The sequence below is a fragment of the Triticum dicoccoides genome, chromosome 7A (genome assembly GCF_002162155.2).
Source record: "Triticum dicoccoides isolate Atlit2015 ecotype Zavitan chromosome 7A, WEW_v2.0, whole genome shotgun sequence".
Lineage (NCBI taxonomy): Eukaryota > Viridiplantae > Streptophyta > Magnoliopsida > Poales > Poaceae > Triticum > Triticum dicoccoides.
In genome coordinates this window covers 252857147-252874886 of record NC_041392.1, presented here as the reverse complement: position 1 = coordinate 252874886, position 17740 = coordinate 252857147, and the positions used below count along the sequence as shown (strand labels likewise).

At 45.1% G+C, this 17740-nt stretch overlaps 1 protein-coding gene across 1 annotated transcript; it reads left to right on the top strand.

Moving 5' to 3' along the window:
• Positions 1-15623: 15623 nt before the first annotated feature.
• LOC119333448 (BTB/POZ and MATH domain-containing protein 1-like) lies at positions 15624-16993 on the top strand. The gene is made up of 2 exons (XM_037606334.1): positions 15624-15776; positions 15917-16993. Coding segments are annotated over exons 1-2 (1038 nt in total). The 5' UTR covers positions 15624-15775; the 3' UTR covers positions 16954-16993.
• Positions 16994-17740: the final 747 nt, after the last annotated feature.

Genomic DNA, 17740 nt, shown 5'->3' with positions numbered 1-17740 from the left:
CAATATGATATAAACCCCATCTTTTTATCCTCGATGGAAACAATACAATACGTGTCGTTTCCCTTTCTGTCACTGGGATCGAGCACCGCAAGATTGAACCCAAAGCTAAGCACTTCTCCCATTGCAAGAAAGATCAATCTAGTAAGCCAAACCAAACTGATAATTCGAAAAGACTTGCAAAGATAAACCAATCATACATAAAGAAATTCAGAGAAGATTCAATTATTTTTCATAGATAGACTTGATCATAAACCCACAATTCATCGGATCTCGACAAACACACCACAAAAGAAGATTACATCGAATAGATCTCCCAGAGAATCAAGGAGAACTTTGTATTGAGTTCCAAAGAGAGAGAAGAAGCCATCTAGCTACTAGCTATGGACCCGGAAAGTCTGAAGTAAACTACTCACACATCATCGGAGGGGCCATGGAGTTGATGTAGAGGCCCTCCATGATCAATGCCCCCTCCAGCGGAGCTCCAAAAAAGGCCGCAAGATGGGATCTCTTGGGTACAGAAGGTTGCGGCAGTGGAAATTGGGCTTCGTGGTGCTCCTGGATGTTTTCGGGGTATATGGATATATATAGGAGGAAGAAGTAGGTCGGTGGAGCAACAAGGGGCCCACGAGGGTGGAGGGCACGCCCAGGGGGTAGGCGCGCCCCCTGCCTCGTGGCCTCCTTGATTGTTTCTTGACGTCCACTCCAAGTCCCCTGGATCACGTTTTTCCAAAAATCACGCTCCCAAAGGTTTCATTCCGTTTGGACTCCGTTTGATATTCCTTTTCTGCGAAACACTAAAATAGGCAAAAAACAACAATTTGGGTTGGGCCTCCGGTTAATAGGTTAGTCCCAAAAATAATATAAAAGTGTAAAATAAAGCCCATTAACATCCAAAACAGATAATATAATAGCATGGAACAATAAAAATTATAGATACATTGGAGACCTATCACCTAGCATATGCAGATATGGCCTCGAAACACTGAGACCGAAAGGTCGAGCATGAATCATATAGTAGATATGATCAACATAGTGATGTTCACCATTGAAAACTACTCCATCTTATGTGATGATCGAACATGGTTTAGTTGATATGGATCACGTGATTACTTAGATGATTAGAGGGATGTCTATCTAAATGGGAGTTATTAAGTAATATGATTAATTGAATTTTAATTTATCATGAACTTAGAACCTGATAGTATTTTGCATGTCTATGTTGTTGTAGATAAATGGCCCATGCTATTGTTCTGTTGAATTTTAATGCGTCCCTAGAGAAAGCTAAGTTGAAAGATGATTGTAGCAATTACACGGACTGGGTCTGTAACTTGAGGATTATCCTCATTGCCGCACAGAAGAATTACGTCCTGGAAGCACCCCTAGGTGCCAAACCTGCTGCAGTAGCAACGCCAGATGTTATGAACACCTGGCAGAGCAAAGCTGATGACTCTTGATAGTTTAGTGTGCCATGCTTTACTTCTTAGAACCGGGACTTCAACGATGTTTTGAACATCATGGAGCATATGAGATGTTCCAGGAGTTGAAGTTAATATTTCAAGCAAATGCCCGGATCGAGAGATATGAAGTCTCTAATGAGTTCTACAGCTGCAAAATGGAGGAGAATAGTTTTGTGAGTGAGCATATACTCAGAATGTCTGGGTACCACAATCACTTTACTCAACTGGGAGTTCATCTTCCAGTTGATAGTGTCATTGACAGAGTTCTTCAATCACTGCCACCAAGCTACAAAAGCTTCGTGATGAACTATAATATGCAAGGGATGGATAAGACGATTCCCGAGCTCTTCGCAATGCTAAAGGTTGCGGAGGTAGAAATCAAGAAGGAGCATCAAGTGTTGATGGTCAACAAGACCACGAGTTTCAAGAAAAAAGGGTAAAGGGAAGAAGGGGAACTTCAAGAAGAACGGCAAACAAGTTGCTGCTCAAGTGAAGAAGCCCAAGTCTGGACCTAAGCCTGAGACTGAGTGCTTCTACTGCAAAGAGATTGGTCACTAGAAGCGGAACAAGTTGCTGCTCAAGTGAAAGGTATATTTGATATACATGTTATTGATGTGTACCTTACTAATGCTCGCAGTAGCGCCTGGGTATTTGATACTGGTTCTGTTGCTAATATTTGCAACTCAAAACAAGGGCTATGGATTAAGCGAAGATTGGCTAAGGACGACGTGACGATGCGCGTGGGAAATGGTTCCAAAGTCCATGTGATCGCCGTCGGCACTGTACCTCTACATCTACCTTCAGGATTAGTTCTATACCTGAATGATTATTATTTGGTGCCAGCGTTAAGCATGAACATTATATCTGCATCTTGTTTGATGCGAGACGATTATTCATTTAAATCAGAGAATAATGGTTGTTCTATTTATATGAGTAATATCTTTTATGGTCATGCACCCTTGATGAGTGGTCTATGTTTACTAAATCTTGATAGTAGTGATACACATATTCATAGTATTGAAGCCAAAAGATATAAGTTTAATAATGATAGTGCAACTTATTTGTGGCACTGCCGTTTTGGCCATATTAGTGTAAAGTGCATGAAGAAACTCCATGCTGATGGACTTTTGGAATCACTTGATTATGAATCACTTGATGCTTGCGAACCATGCCTCATGGGCAAGATGACTAAGACTCCGTTCTTCGGAACAATGGAGCGAGCAATGGACTTACTAGAAATAATACATACTGATGTATGTGGTCCGATGAGTGTTGATGCTTGCGGTGGGTATCTTTATTTTCTGACCTTCACAGATGATTTGAGAAGATATGGGTATATCTACTTGATGAAACATAAGTATGAAACATTTGAAAAGTTCAAAGAATTTCATAGTGAAGTGGAAAATCATCGTAACAAGAAAATAAATTTTCTACGATCTGATCGTGGAGGAGAATATTTGAGTTACAAGTTTGATCTTCATTTGAAACAATGCGGAATAGTTTCGCAACTCACGCCACTTGGAACACCAAAGTGTAATGGTGTGTTCGAACATCATAACCGCACTTTATTAGATATGGTGCGATCTATGATGTCTCTTACTGATTTACCGCTATCGTTTTGGGGTTATGCTTTAGAGACAACTGCATTCACATTAAATAGGGCACCATCTAAATCCGTTGAGATGACACCGTATGAACTATGGTTTGGCAATTCACGCCACCTGGAACACCACAGCGTAATGGTGTGTTCGAACATCGTAACCGCACTTTATTTGATATGGTGCGATCTATGATGTCTCTTACTAATTTACCGCTATCGTTTTGGGGTTATGCTTTAGAGACAGCTGCATTCATGTTAAATAGGGCACCATCGAAATCCGTTGAGACGACACCTTATGAACTGTGGTTTTGTAAGATACCCAAGGTCGTTTCTTAAAGTTTGGGGCTGCGATGCTTATGTGAAAAAGCTTCAACCTGATAAGCTCGAACCCAAATTGGAGAAATGTGTCTTCATAGGATACCCAAAAGAGATTGTTGGGTACACCTTCTATCACAGATCCGAAGGCAATATATTCGTTGCTAAGAATGGATCCTTTCTAGAGAAGGAGTTTCTCTCGAAAGAAGTGAGTGGGAGGAAAGTAGAACTTGATGAGGTAATTGTACATGCTCCCTTATTGGAAAGTAGTTCATCACAGAAATTAGTTCCAGTGATTCCTAGACCAATTAGTGAGGAAGTTAATGATGATGATCATGAAACTTCTGATCAACTTACTACCGAACCACGTAGGTCAACCAGTTTAAGATCCACACCAGAGTGGTACGGTAATGCTGTTCTGGAGGTCATGTTACTTGACCATGACAAACCTACAAACTATGAGGAAGCGATGATGAGCCGAGATTCCGCAAAATTTCTTGAGGCCATGAAATCTGAGATGGGATCCATGTATAAGAACAAAGTGTGGACTTTGGTTGACTTGCGCGATGATCGGCAAGACATAGAGAATAAATGGATCTTCAAGAAGAAGACTGACACTGACGGTAATATTACTGTCTACAAAGCTCGACTTGTTGCGAAAGGTTTTCGACAAGTTCAAGGAGTTGACTACGATGAGACCTTCTCACCTGTAGTGATGCTTAAGTCCGTCTGAATCATTTTAGTAATTGCCGCATTTTATGATTATGAAATTTGGCAAATGGATCTCAAAACTGCATTCCTTAATGGATATCTTAAAGAAGAGTTGTATATGATGCAACCAGAAGATTTTGTCTATCCAAAAGGTGCTAACAAAGTGTGTAAGCTCCAGCGATCTATTTATGGACTGGTGCAAGCATCTCGGAGTTGGAATATACGCTTTGATAGTGTAATCAAAGCATATGGTTTTATACAGACTTTTGGAGAAGCCTGTATTTACAAGAAAGTGAGTGGGAGCTCTGTAGCATTTCTGATATTATATGTGGATGACATATTGTTAATCGGAAATGATACTGACTTTCTGAATAGCATAAAAGGATACTTGAATAAGAATTTTTCAATGAAAGACCTCGGTGAAGCTGCTTATATATTGGGCATCAAGATCTATAGAGATAGATCAAGACGCTTAATTGGACTTTCACAAAGCACATACCTTGATAAAGTTTTGAAGAAGTTCAAAATGGATCAAGCAAAGAAAGGGTTCTTCCCTGTGTTACAAGGTGTGAAGTTGAGTCAGACTCATTATCCCGACCACTGCAGAAGATAGAGAGAAAATGAAAGTCATTCCCTATGCTTCAGCCATAAGTTCTATCATGTATGCAATGTTGTGTACCAGACCTGATGTGTGCCTTGCTATTAGTTTAGCAGGGAGGTACCAAAGTAATCCAGGAGTGGATCACTGGACAGCGGTCAAGAACATCCTGAAATACCTGAAAAGGACTAAGGATATGTTTTCTCGTTTATGGAGGTGACAAAGAGCTCATCGTAAACGGTTACGTCGATGCAAGCTTTGACACTGACCTAGATGACTCTAAGTCACAAACCGGATACATATTTTTATTGAATGGTGGAGCTGTCAGTTGGTGCAGTTCCAAGCAGAGTGTCTTGGCAGGATCTACGTGTGAAGCGGAGTACATAGCTGCTTCGGAAGCAGCAAATGAAGGAGTATGGATGAAGGAGTTCATATCTGATCTAGGTGTCATACCTACTGCATCGGGTCCAATGAAAATCTTTTGTGACAATACTGGTGCAATTGCCTTGGCAAAGGAATCCAGATTTCACAAGAGAACCAAGCACATCAAGAGATGCTTCAATTCCATCCGCGATCAAGTCAAGGAGGGAGACATAGAGATTTGCAAGATACATACGGATCTGAATGTTGCACACCTGTTGACTAAGCCTCTCTCACGAGCAAAACATGATCAGCACCAAGACTCCATGGGTGTTAGAATCATTACAATGTAATCTAGATTATTGACTCTAGTGAAAGTGGGAGACTGAAGGAAATATGCCCTAGAGGCAATAATAAAGTTGTTATTTATATTTCCTTATATCATGATAAATGTTTATTATTCATGCTAGAATTGTATTAACCGGAAACTTAGTACATGTGTGAATACATAGACAAACAAAGTGTCGCTAGTATGCCTCTACTTGACTAGCTCGTTAATCAAAGATGGTTAAGTTTCCTAACCATAGACATGAGTTGTCATTTGATGAACGAGATCACATCATTAGAGAATGATGTGATTGACTTGACCCATCCGTTAGCTTAGCACTATGATCATTTAGTTTATTGTTATTGCTTTCTCCATAACTTATACATGTTCCTGTGACTATGAGATTATGCAACTCCCGAATACCGGAGGAACACTTAGTGTTCTATCAAACGTCACAACGTAACTGGGTGACTATAAAGATGCTCTACAGGTGTCTCCGATGGTGTTTGTTGAGTTGGCATAGATCAAGATTAGGATTTGTCACTCCGATTGTCGGAGAGGTATCTCTGGGCCCTCTCAGTAATGCACATCACTATAAGCCTTGCAAAGCAATGTGACTAGTAAGTTAGTTGCGGGATATTGCATTATGAAACGAGTAAAGAGACTTGCCGGTAACGAGATTGAACTAGGTATTGAGATACCGACGATCGAATCTCGGGCAAGTAACATACCGATGACAAAGGGAACAACGTATGTTGTTATGCCGTTTTACCGATAAAGATCCTCGTAGAATATGTAGGAACCAATATGAGCATCCAGGTTTCGCTATTGGTTATTGACCGGAAGTGCGTCTCGGTCATGTCTACATAGTTCTCGAACCCATTGGGTCTGCACGCTTAACGTTCGATGATGATCGGTATTATGAGTTTATGTGTTTTGATGTACCGAAGGTAGTTCGGAGTTCTGGATGTGATGACGGACATGACGAGGAGTCTCGAAATGGTTGAGAAATAAAGATCGGTATATTGGAAGGCTATGTTTGGACATCGGAATGGTTCCGAATGAGTTCGGGTATTTACCGGAGTACCTGGGGGTTACCGGAACCCCCCGGGGAGTCAATGGGCCTTATTGGGACTTAGTGGGAGAGAGGAGGAGGCGGCCAGGTGGAGGGCGCCCCCAAGCCCAATCCGAATTGGGTGGGGGGCCGCCCCCCTTCCTTTCCTCTATCTCCCTCTTCCTTCTTCTCCTACTCCTACTAGGAAGGGGGGAAACCTACTCCTACTGGGAGTAGGACTCCCCCCTTGGGCGCGCCCTATGAGGGCTGGCCCTCCCCTCCTCCACTCCTTTATATATGGGGGAGGGGGGCATCCCACAGACACATAAGTTGACAATTGTCTTAGCCGTGTGCGGTGCCCCCCTACACAGATTTCCACCTCGGTCATATCGTTGTAGTGCTTAGGCGAAGCCCTGCATCGGTAACTTCATCATCACTGTCATCACGCCTTCATGCTGACGAAACTCTCCCTTGGCCTCAGCTGGATCAAGAGTACGAGGGACGTAACCGAGCTGAACGTGTGCAGATCGCGAGGTGTCGTGTGTTCGGTACTTGATCAGTTGGATTGCAAAGACTTTTGACTACATCAACCGCGTTACTTAGTGCTTCCACTTTCGGTCTACGAGGGTACGTGGACACACTCTCCCCTCTCGTTGCTATGCATCTCCTAGGTAGGTCTTGCGTGATCGTAGGAATTTTTTTCTAAATACTGTGTTCCCCAACACATGTTCCTTGATGGAGTGCAGGCCGACGACCTGGGCATGCAGCGAGGTGTAACACCCCGTATGTAACCTGCCATAATTGTATTCCAACTCTTGCCATTCCCGGCACTAAGTTATGAGATTCCTCGTTGTTGGGTTTTTGTCTTCGTGTTGTTTTTGTCTTTGTCATGCATCTCATATCATGCCATCATGTGCATTGCATTTGCATACGTGTTCGTCTCATGCATCCGAGCATTCTCCCCGTTGTCCGTTTTGCATTCCGGCGCCCCTGTGTCCTCCGGTCTCCCTTTCTACCTCTTTTCGTGTGTGGGTGTTAAACGTTCTCGGATTGGACCGAGACTTGCCAAGCGGCTTTGGTTTACTACCGGTAGACCGCCTGTCAAGTTTCGTGCCATTTGGGCTTCGTTTGATACTCCAACGGTTAACCGAGGAGCCGTGAAGGCCTCGTGTGTGTTGCAGCCCAACACCTCTCCAAAGTGGCCCAAAACCCACCTAAACCCCCTTCATCATCTTGGTCATTCGATCACGATCGCGTGGCTGCAAACCGTGCTCAATTTGGAGCCTCCTTGCTCCCTCTACCTATAAAAAGGCATCTCCTCCCCGAAATTCCGGGTCATTTCTACCCTAACCCTAGTTCCCCTCTTCCTCCGCGCACCAGACACGTCCGCCGCCGTCGCCTCCAGCCAACCAGCGTGCGCCACGTCACCGCCGCCGACCCACCGCCACCGAGGCCCGCGAGGCCTAGATCCGGCCCCCGCGGCCCGAAGCTGCTCCGCCGCCCGCGCCCACTTCTCCTCTCCGCCCTGCGCCGCGCCGCCGCGCTCTTCCTTCGCCGACCGCCGCCTCGCCGGACTCAAGTCAGAGCGCCTCCACCCAACGCCGCCCGCACCGCCCGGCGCCGCCCTGCCGCGCCAGCTCGCCGCCCGACACCGGCCACCTCCATGCCGGCCAGATCCGGCCACAGGCCGGTCGGATCCGTTATCTCCTCCCTCCGGCGACCTCGAGCTGAAGACCGGTGAACCTCGGTTCATGCGCCGCTATAGTAAACCCTAGATCCGGATCTGAGACGGTTGACTTTTTCCCTCGGCCCCAGTATTTTTAGTGTTTTTCATCATGTCATATCTCTGCACCCATGGCTCCGTTTTGGGCGTGTAGCATATCAAATTGTTCGTCTCGACTAGTATTTCATTTCATTCCATTGCACCATGTTCATTTGAGTTCATCTTGATGCCCTAAATGCTGTTGCAAGAGTGCTATGTAATGTTAGTTTCAGATTCTTATCAGTAATTGGACATTTGTCATTTTTGCCATGTTCAATGTGTGCCTCCTATGAACTTGAGCCCTACATGTGTTTTGAAGTATGCCATGCCATCTTTACAGGGATGTATGCCATGTATTTTTGTAATCTCTGTGGTGACTAGCACAAGCATGCAAAGTAGCTCTCGTAATGTTGCTGATTTCAGGGACTTAGAAATCTTCTAAGTCATTTTCCTGATTATATTTTTATGCCATGTATTCTTATTGCTACATAGTGATCCATGCCTCTTTTGAGCATGATCAGTAAGGATGTTTTGTAGATAATGTTATGCTCTATCCATCCATGTCTTTGTTTGCAATTATGGAGCACCCTAGCTTGACTCAATCGAGCTCTACTTTTGCTATAAAATGTTCCTGGCAGAATGTTTACGTGTTAAGCATTTTTGCCGAGCTTGTTATAGTTGATCCATGCATGCTATGAGGTTGTTCTTGCCATGTTTGGCTTCCATGCCATGTCTACTTGCTGGGTGTATGCTTAGTTTGTCATGCAATGCCTTGTGGTGAGTGCATCGAGCTCGTAAACATGCCTACTTATTATCTGTTTTGCCATGTTCCAGTTTTCTTGTAAGTCTGAATCTGTTAACGAAAGTTGCTATGTTCACATGGTTGCCATTGTATTTTCTGATCCCTTTTGTCTTATGGTCAGTAAGGGACTATTGTTGTATGCTTTGAGTAGCTTCATGCCACGCCTTGCTTTGCCATGATATGTTCTTGTAGCATGCTGTTATCTTGCTCTAAACATTGCTTCCTGATGTTAATTTCCTGACATGTTATTCTCACTAAGTCTGTAACCTGTTAACTTTTGCACTTTTGCCATGCTTGTTTGAACCTGCTATTGAGTGAATTAGCCGTAGCTCAGTGTTCATCTTTTGTCAAGCATCTTGAGTGGATCCCTGACATGTGATTTTTTGTTATGTTAGAGTGCACTAGCTTGTTGTTCTTGATGCATTTAGATGGCCTCGTGCTGTTAATCGCATATCGATGCCATATATGTTTTGCTTGTCATTTGCAAACCGTGCATCCGGTTCCGGTGATCTTTATATCGATTTCGACCGAAATCAACTCCTCTTTCTAGTGGCACTCTTGGTTTTCCAAGTTGAGGCCAGGTTCAATCTTTCATTTCCGAAACATGCATATGCATTGCATATCACATCCCGCATATCATGCCATGTTTTGCATCATGTTGCTTGTGCATTGCACCGTGGTTGATTGTGTCTCCCTTTGCTTGTGTTCTTGCTTTGGGTAGAGCCGGGAGATGAGTACGCGATCGAGGAACCTGTTGAGTACGTTTACGAGGATCAAGCTAACGTCAACTCGGAGAACTTTGCAGGCAAGATGACCATACCCTCGAAATCACTTCTATCTTTGCTTGCTAGATGCTCGCTCTTTTGCTATGCCTATGCTACGATACCTACCACTTGCTTTTCATGCCTCCCATATTGCCATGTCAAACCTCTAACCCACCTTGTCCTAGCAAACCGTTGTTTGGCTATGTTACCGCTTTGCTCAGCCCCTCTTATACTGTTGCTAGTTGCAGGTGAAGATTGGAGTTTGTTCCTTGTTGGAACATGTTTATTGTTTGGATATCATTATTATATCTTGTCTACTTTAATGCATCTATACACTTGGTAAAGGGTGGAAGGCTCGGCCTTATGCTTGGTGTTTTGTTCCACTCTTGCCGCCCTAGTTTCCATCATACCGGTGTTATGTTCCTTGATTTTGCGTTCCTTACACGGTTGGGTTATAATGGGAACCCCTTGACAGTTCGCCTTGAATAAAACTCCTCCAGTAAGGCCCAACCTTGGTTTTACCATTTGCCACCTAGCCTTTTTCCCTTGGGTTTCGTGGACTCAAGGGTCATCTTTATTTTAAACCCCCGGGCCAGTGCTTCTCTAAGTGTTGGTCCAACCCAGAGCACCATGTGGGGCCGTTCCTTGGCAACTTGGGTTACGTTGGCTCCCGTACGCTTAGCTTATCCGGTGTGCCCTGAGAACGAGATATGTGCAGCTCCTATCGGGATTTGTCGGCACAGCGGGTGGTCTTGCTGGTTTAGTTTTACCATTGTCGAGATGTCTTGTAATCGGGATTCTGAGTCTGATCGGATTGTCTTGGGAGAAGGAATATCCTTCGTTGACCATGAGAGCTTGTGATGGGCTAAGTTGGGACACCCCTACAGGGATTTGAACTTTGCGGTTATGGGCAGATGGGAATTTGTTAATGTCTGGTTGTAGATAACCCAAATCTTAAATTAATTTAAATGAATCAACAGAGTGTGTGGCCGTGATGGTTTCTTTTCGGCGGAGTCCGGGAAGAGAACACGGTCTCATGTTATGCTTGAACGTAGGTTGTTCTAGGATCACTTCTTGATCATACATTCTCGAACGTGCTTTGCCTTCTCTTCTCGCTCTTATTTGCGTATGTTAGCCACCATATATGCTAGTGCTTGATGCAACTCCACCTCATACATTTTCCCTACCTATACGCTTAAATGGTCTTGATCGCGTGAGTGTGAGATTGCTGAGTCCCCGTGACTCACATATTACTTCCAAAACCATATGCAGGGACTGATGATACCGCTCCAGGAGATTCGACTGAGCTCAAGTGGGAGTTCGATGAGGACTCAGGATGATACTACGTTTCCTTTCCAGACGATCAGTAGTGGAGCCCAGTTGGGTCGATCGGAGACATTATGCATTTGGGGTTGTCTTTATTTTGGTTCCGTAGTCGGACCTTGATTGTACCTGGATGATTGTAATGTTATATTTATGCTATTGTGTGATGTGGCGAGTGTAAGCCAACTATGTACCTCTTTTCCTTATTCATTACATGGGTTGTGTGAAGATTACTCCACTTGCGACATTGCTTACAATGCGGTTATGCCACTAAGTCGTGCTTCGACACGTGTGAGATATAGCCGCATCATGGGTGTTACACGAGGTCAGGGAGAAGGACCCCGCGCTCGTCCCGGATCCATTAGCGGCGGTCGCGAGAGGCAGTTTGGCCTTGGCGGCCTCGGCCTTGGCGTCCTGGCGCTCCTTGGCCGCGGCCAACACCTTGTTCGTCGCGTCCACGTTGGGTTGCAACATGGAGGCGGTGGTGGGAGGAGTTGTGGCTTCGGTGGTGGCGGAAGGAGGAGGGTGACGCAGGTTAGGGTTTTAGGCGTGATACCATGTAAGATAGGGGAAACCACACGTTGCGATGCCTTGTATTGATCATTATATAGAGGTTACAAGGCAGAGTTCATACCGTGTTATACACGGACATCTGTACAAGGACTACACATATACAACCGTATATCTATACAAATACAATACGGTTATATATTCTAACATGATTGTCTGCGGCAAGCAGAGCACGACCTTCCTTGCCGAAGCACATCAATCAAGAATCAAGAGGAAAATTTGCGCTTGTCCTATCTAGACAACAAAGAGGTGAAGATTCTTTAGAAATGGATTTAGTTGAGCCGCAACAACCTAAATTAGTGGTTGACATTTGACAAGCACATAAACAATCTAATGACGAATTTAAGATAGACAAATATTGTTCATGGACTGTTTAAGGGCATGTCCCGCGCAAATTTGCTCTGGCATTCATCCGTGGATAGAGGGAACCAGTTAACGGACACAGATGCGGGAAACGACCATCCAACGGTATCCGCATATATTTCAACCACTGTTTGAACTAACCGGACAAAATTCATGCAAACAAAACCGATTTCATCAAAGTTTAGATAGAAAAAAATGACACTTTTTTCATACATAGCATGCAAATAAGTCTAGTACAACAATAGTTTAAATTCAACGAGATTAACCGGATGTGCAATAAGTTTTTCATGAACGGATCCTGTCGTCCCACACCTACTGCCCCTCACCTTCATCCAATAGTGTATGCACGTAAAAGTTCGTCACTCTATCCCGTGGTATATCACGGCAGCACGTACGGGCTACATAATGTGTAGAACAACATTGAGTGAAATAAATGATTCAATCGACAAGTTGAGCAAAAAGAAGCAAAACTTACAGTCTCCACCTCTGCTGCGCGTAATGGCCACCTATTTGGCGATGGAGGTGTGAATGGCGTACCATTGATACATCAACGACCTCACATTGCATTGTTGGATGATCTGCATGTCGTATGTGCAATGTGCTTTCGCGCGTGAAACGAATCATGCACGCGCTGCCAGAAGGAACCCGCTCTGCCCTTGCCTACGAAATTCGTGGATAGGACCAACCACGCATCGCGCAACAACTCATCCTCCATGGTCGAGTACCCCGTCATCATTTGTACTAAAAAAATAACATGGCATTCGAAAATAAGCTCAATGGCATTTTACAAGCACCTCGTGGTGACCGCCATGGATGACGTCGACAGGGGCGGAGTGTACCTGCCTACGGACGGGTCCAGGGTTGACGTTGCCGTTGTAAAAGGTGAGTGGGCGCGTCAGTGCTGGTTGCGGAGGTCCGACAATGCATGTGTACCAGGAGAGGTATATCGACGGCGTCGGAGGAGGAGGGTACGGATGCAAAGTGGGAAGGGGGAGGGGCAGGGATGGATTGGAAAGAAAATGGGACGAGGGGGGGGGGGTTGGGTCGGCCAGGGATGTCGGAGTCCTATGTGGCTGTTGTCCGGACTTCGACAAAGGCCTCCAACTTTGTCCCGGTTTTACGGGAAAAAATAGGTCCTGACAGCTCAGTGAACCGATACACCCGCGTTAGATAACACAATACGTCTGGACAGCACAGTCTAGACGTATGCGAGCAGTTTAAGGGTTGGCGTCGAAGATGCCCTAACCAAAGCAACACTGAAAAAGCACAATAGGGTACATAAATCATGACTGTTACTGGTGAACTTGAATGGTATTTCGTATTACTGCATAACCATCTTAACTGTGCACATGAGCCAATAGAATTTTTTAGACAAACAACAGTCACTAGATTTCTTTTTTTGAGGGGTATCAGTCAGTAGATTTTTTTTGAGGGGTAACCCAAGCTTTATTAATGATCAAAAGCCACAATTTGTGGTATACATCTTGGGTTAAAGGATTGGCCTAGCCACACATGGCGTCCTGGGCCTAAAGAGAGTAAATGTTTTGCTAAACTATGAGCCTCAATGTTACATCTGCGGCATTCATACATGGAATCACACATAAAATGAAGAGCTCTACTATGAATCTCCTTGATAACCGTACCGTATGTTCCCAGGTTTCCAGACTTTATATCGCCTACCACTTGCTTTGAGTCAGATGAGATGACTATCCGATGGATGTTCAGGTCCTCTGCCAGTGCTAGCGCTTCTCGGCACGCGATTGCCTCAAGCGTAGCCGGGTCTGTGATGCCTCGGAGTACAATTGCAGAACTCCCAAGGTAGTTCCCAAGGTCATCTCGACACACTGCTGCTGCCGTGCCTCCCCACGAACGACACCCAGCATCAACATGAATCTTGGCTGATCCCGCTGGTAGTGCTAATGAGTGAGCTGTTCTACTCGCTTGAGGTGCTGAAATTTTCCTTTGGCCTGAGATTCTTTCTTTGATGATTTCCAAGTCACTCAAAAATCTCTGAATAAAAAAGTGCGTGCTTTGCGGGCTTTGAAATATGCCCTCATGAATTGCTTTCCTTCGCGAAGACCAAATCGCCCAAAGTGTTACCGATATCTTAATGAACTCCGCATGTGATACCGATTCCATCAGCGAGAATAGCCAACACTTCGCATTAGGTCCAGCGGCTGCTATTAGACTGTTCATGGCCTCTTCGTTAGCAAGTGCCCAGGTACACCTTGCCACCATGCATTCTAGGAGCGAGTGCCTCCACGAATCAGGTCCTCCACACAGCGCACACGAGCTTGTATTCGACATATGTCTGTGAGCTCGTACATCCTCCGTCGGAATAGAGTGTTTTGATAACCGCCAAAGAAACATCTTGATTTTCCCTGGTACCTGAGTATTCCACAGCCTTTTCCATGATCCATCTTCTCTGTTTGAACTTGAGGACCCGGTTGTACCCTCGAGCCAAGCTTCCCTTCTCCTTCTTGTTGCGACCAACATGTTGTACGCCGATCTCACGGTGAGCAGGCCCGAGCGTTCAAAGTTCCAGCTCCAGTAGTCTTCCACATTTTGTGTGCATATAGGAATGTTCAAGATCACCGCGGCATCCATTGGCATAAACACTTGCCTCACACGCTCTATATTCCATGTTGCTGATGTCATGTCTATCAATTCAGACACCAGTTCCGGAGGGTTTGCTGATATACATCCATATGGTCGAAGCATTTCGTCCCTAGGCAACCAATTGTCCTCCCAAATCTTTGTGCTTTGACCATTGCCAATACGCTTTATCAAGCCTTGCTTCATCACATCTCTTCCTTCCAGGATAGCCGCCATATTTGACTCGGATGGTTACCTATAGTCGCCTCCAATATAGTGGTGTTTGGATAGTAAATGCTTCGAAGCAGCCGAGCACTTAGAGATTCAGGTTGTTGTAAGATACGCGAGGCCTGTTTCGCCAACATTGCCATATTGAAAAGCTCGAAGTCCTTAAAACCCAAACCCCACATAGATTTCGGTTGGGTCATCTCCTTCCACGAAACCCAATGCGGTTTGTGGTGCCCGTCCTTGCTGCCCCACCAAAACTTCCTTATGAGCATGTTAAGATGCTTACATAGGCCTCTTGAGAGTTTAAAACAAGACATAGAATACACAGCCACTGCTTGAGCCACTGCTTTAACCAATACCTCCTTTCCTGCCGTGGACATTGTGCTCTCAATCCAACCCTAAATTTTACTTCAAAGCCGGTCCTTTAGGTATTTGAAGGCACCACTTTTTGAAGCATCAATGTCCGAAGGCATTCCCAAATATCAGTCAGTAGATAAGAACTTCGCGTTGTCGTGCATGACGCACAGTGACGGAGGACAGTCCACGAACTTTGGAGGCCTTTTGAAAAAACGAACTTTGGAGTCACCCACGCTAGGTCGTGGGCTAGCCCACCTAAATCACGGGCCGAACCGTTCAAACGACAAAAGCAAGCTCGTTTCGCTAAAAAAAAGGCAAAAGCGAGCTCGTGAAAAGAGAAAGATCGAAGAGGCACCCAGAAAAAAAAACGTTCGCGTGCGACAGCGCGGCGAACCCTAGAGAAGTAGAGAACGACCGCAGTGGCGGCGCGTGCATCGCACGTAGCGAGGGCGATCCGGTGCCGTAAGGCGAGGCGAAAGGAAGGTCGTGGAGGGTGCCCGCCAAAGGAGGACCAAGGGTTGTCGCCAAGGGGGGACGCCGGACCGAGTCGCCGGCGAACTTAGGCAGCGGCAAGCCCAGACGGAAGACAGTGAGTTCCCTCTTGCGCCTTTTTCCAGTTCCCCCGTCTTACGTTTTTCTTTCAGTTGTTCGTTCCAAAATAGGTGCCGAGCTCACCTAAATTGTACTTCTAGGAAATGTGATCTGATTTTTAACTATTATTACATTCAGTGAGCAAGCGAGGCCGCACTACTGGTCTGGTGGCACGAACCACCGTGGTGGACTCTGCATTGCTTGAGTTCACAGTAAACTACGAGCAAACCAAGCACTTAGCCATCGGCAAGTCCGTCCACTCCGACTACATCTCCGCCGGTGGGCACGACTGGAAGATACATTGCTACCCGCGTGGGTGGGTGAAGGCCAACAATGGCAAGTATCTCTCTATCTACCTCTACTGCAGGGAACCCGTAACTACTGTCAGGGCCATATTCAAGGCCAATGTGATGGGCAGGCATGGCAAACCATCTCCGATAGCAGCAACGTCATCAGTTTTTGTGTATAGTAGCAAGGACGAGATACTATGGCATGGGTGGTCTAGGTTCGTCAAGCGAGTAGATTTGGAGGCAAAATGTGTGATTGAAGGCCGAGTCACATTCCTCTGCCACATCTTGGTTATGCGTGACGACCCAATCCCCGTGCCACCCCCAAAAATAGGAAGTCATCTTAACAGCCTAATCAATGGAATGGACATGGACGGGACAGATGTGTCATTCACCACCAATGGTGAGACATTCCATGCGCATCGAGCAGTGCTTGCTGCCCGTTCTCCGGTTTTCAGAGCCAAGTTCTTCGGCCCGGAGGCTGGGGCCACATCTTCAAACATCGTCTTGGACGACATCGAGCCCGCGACGTTCAAAGTTTTGCTTAAGTTCATGTACACCGATGCCTTGCCTGGAGATGACAGGGTTGGGCGCTCTCCACCGATTGAGACGTTTCATCATCTGCTTGCCGCGGCGGACAAGTACGCACTGCATAGGTTGAAGCTTATCTGCGCCCGAAAGTTAGGGGAGAATGTGTCACTAGATTCCATTGCAACTACTCTAGATTTGGCAGAGACGAACAGCTGCCTGGAGTTGAAGACAAAGTGCATTGACTTATTAGCAGCTGACAAAGATTTCAACAAGGTTGTGTTAACTGAAAGTTTTGTGCTCTTGGGCCAAAAATTTCCGGCGCTTATTGCTGAGTTGAGAGAGAGGGTTGAGGCATAACATGGAGAATTTTTCATGCCTAGACATCGAAGTACTTGTATGGGGGAAAACCTTATATGATGAAAATCGTACTGGTTGATTCATATTGTAATTGATATGATTATATTGGTACCCTGTTGTGCCTGCTGCACTTTTTTATAATGGTACTGCTTTGTTCATTTTATAATAGAAAATGAATGATACTCTGGTACCCTGATGTGCCCGATGCACCTTTTCATACATGGAATTGTACAATTACCTAGTGCAATTGGTTTCCCTGTAGAAAAAGTGACACCTTATGTGAGTCTTAGCATTTGATTTTGTTGCGTTATCGGTGTATGATATCATCATCTCAAGACAGTGCATCAACTGACAAAGTTCGTATCCCCATTTCTCTATTAAAAAGAGAAAGCAGTACTGTATGGTATCATTAGGTTGTATATATCTCTGACTCTGATCCTTTTCCTGATGAGTTCTGGGTAGTATTTAGCAAGATAAATTCAGATAAAAAAATACTATATTTTTATAAACTGAAATGCTAAAAACATAACATCAGATTTTTAAGAATGGCAAATCAAACTTTTTTATTGCAAATTGCGTGTCATGGGCATGGCAATTCGCTTTAGCAAGCATGGCAAATCCTGACAAAAAAGCTGAACATGACAGGATTTGCCGTGCTTGCCGAAGGGAATTACCAGATTCGCGGCACATAATTTGCCAGAAAAATGTTTGATTTGCCATGTTTAAAAGTCTTATACCAGATTTCTAACGCGGTTTTATAAAAAGAGTGCACAACTTGGTAACTTGT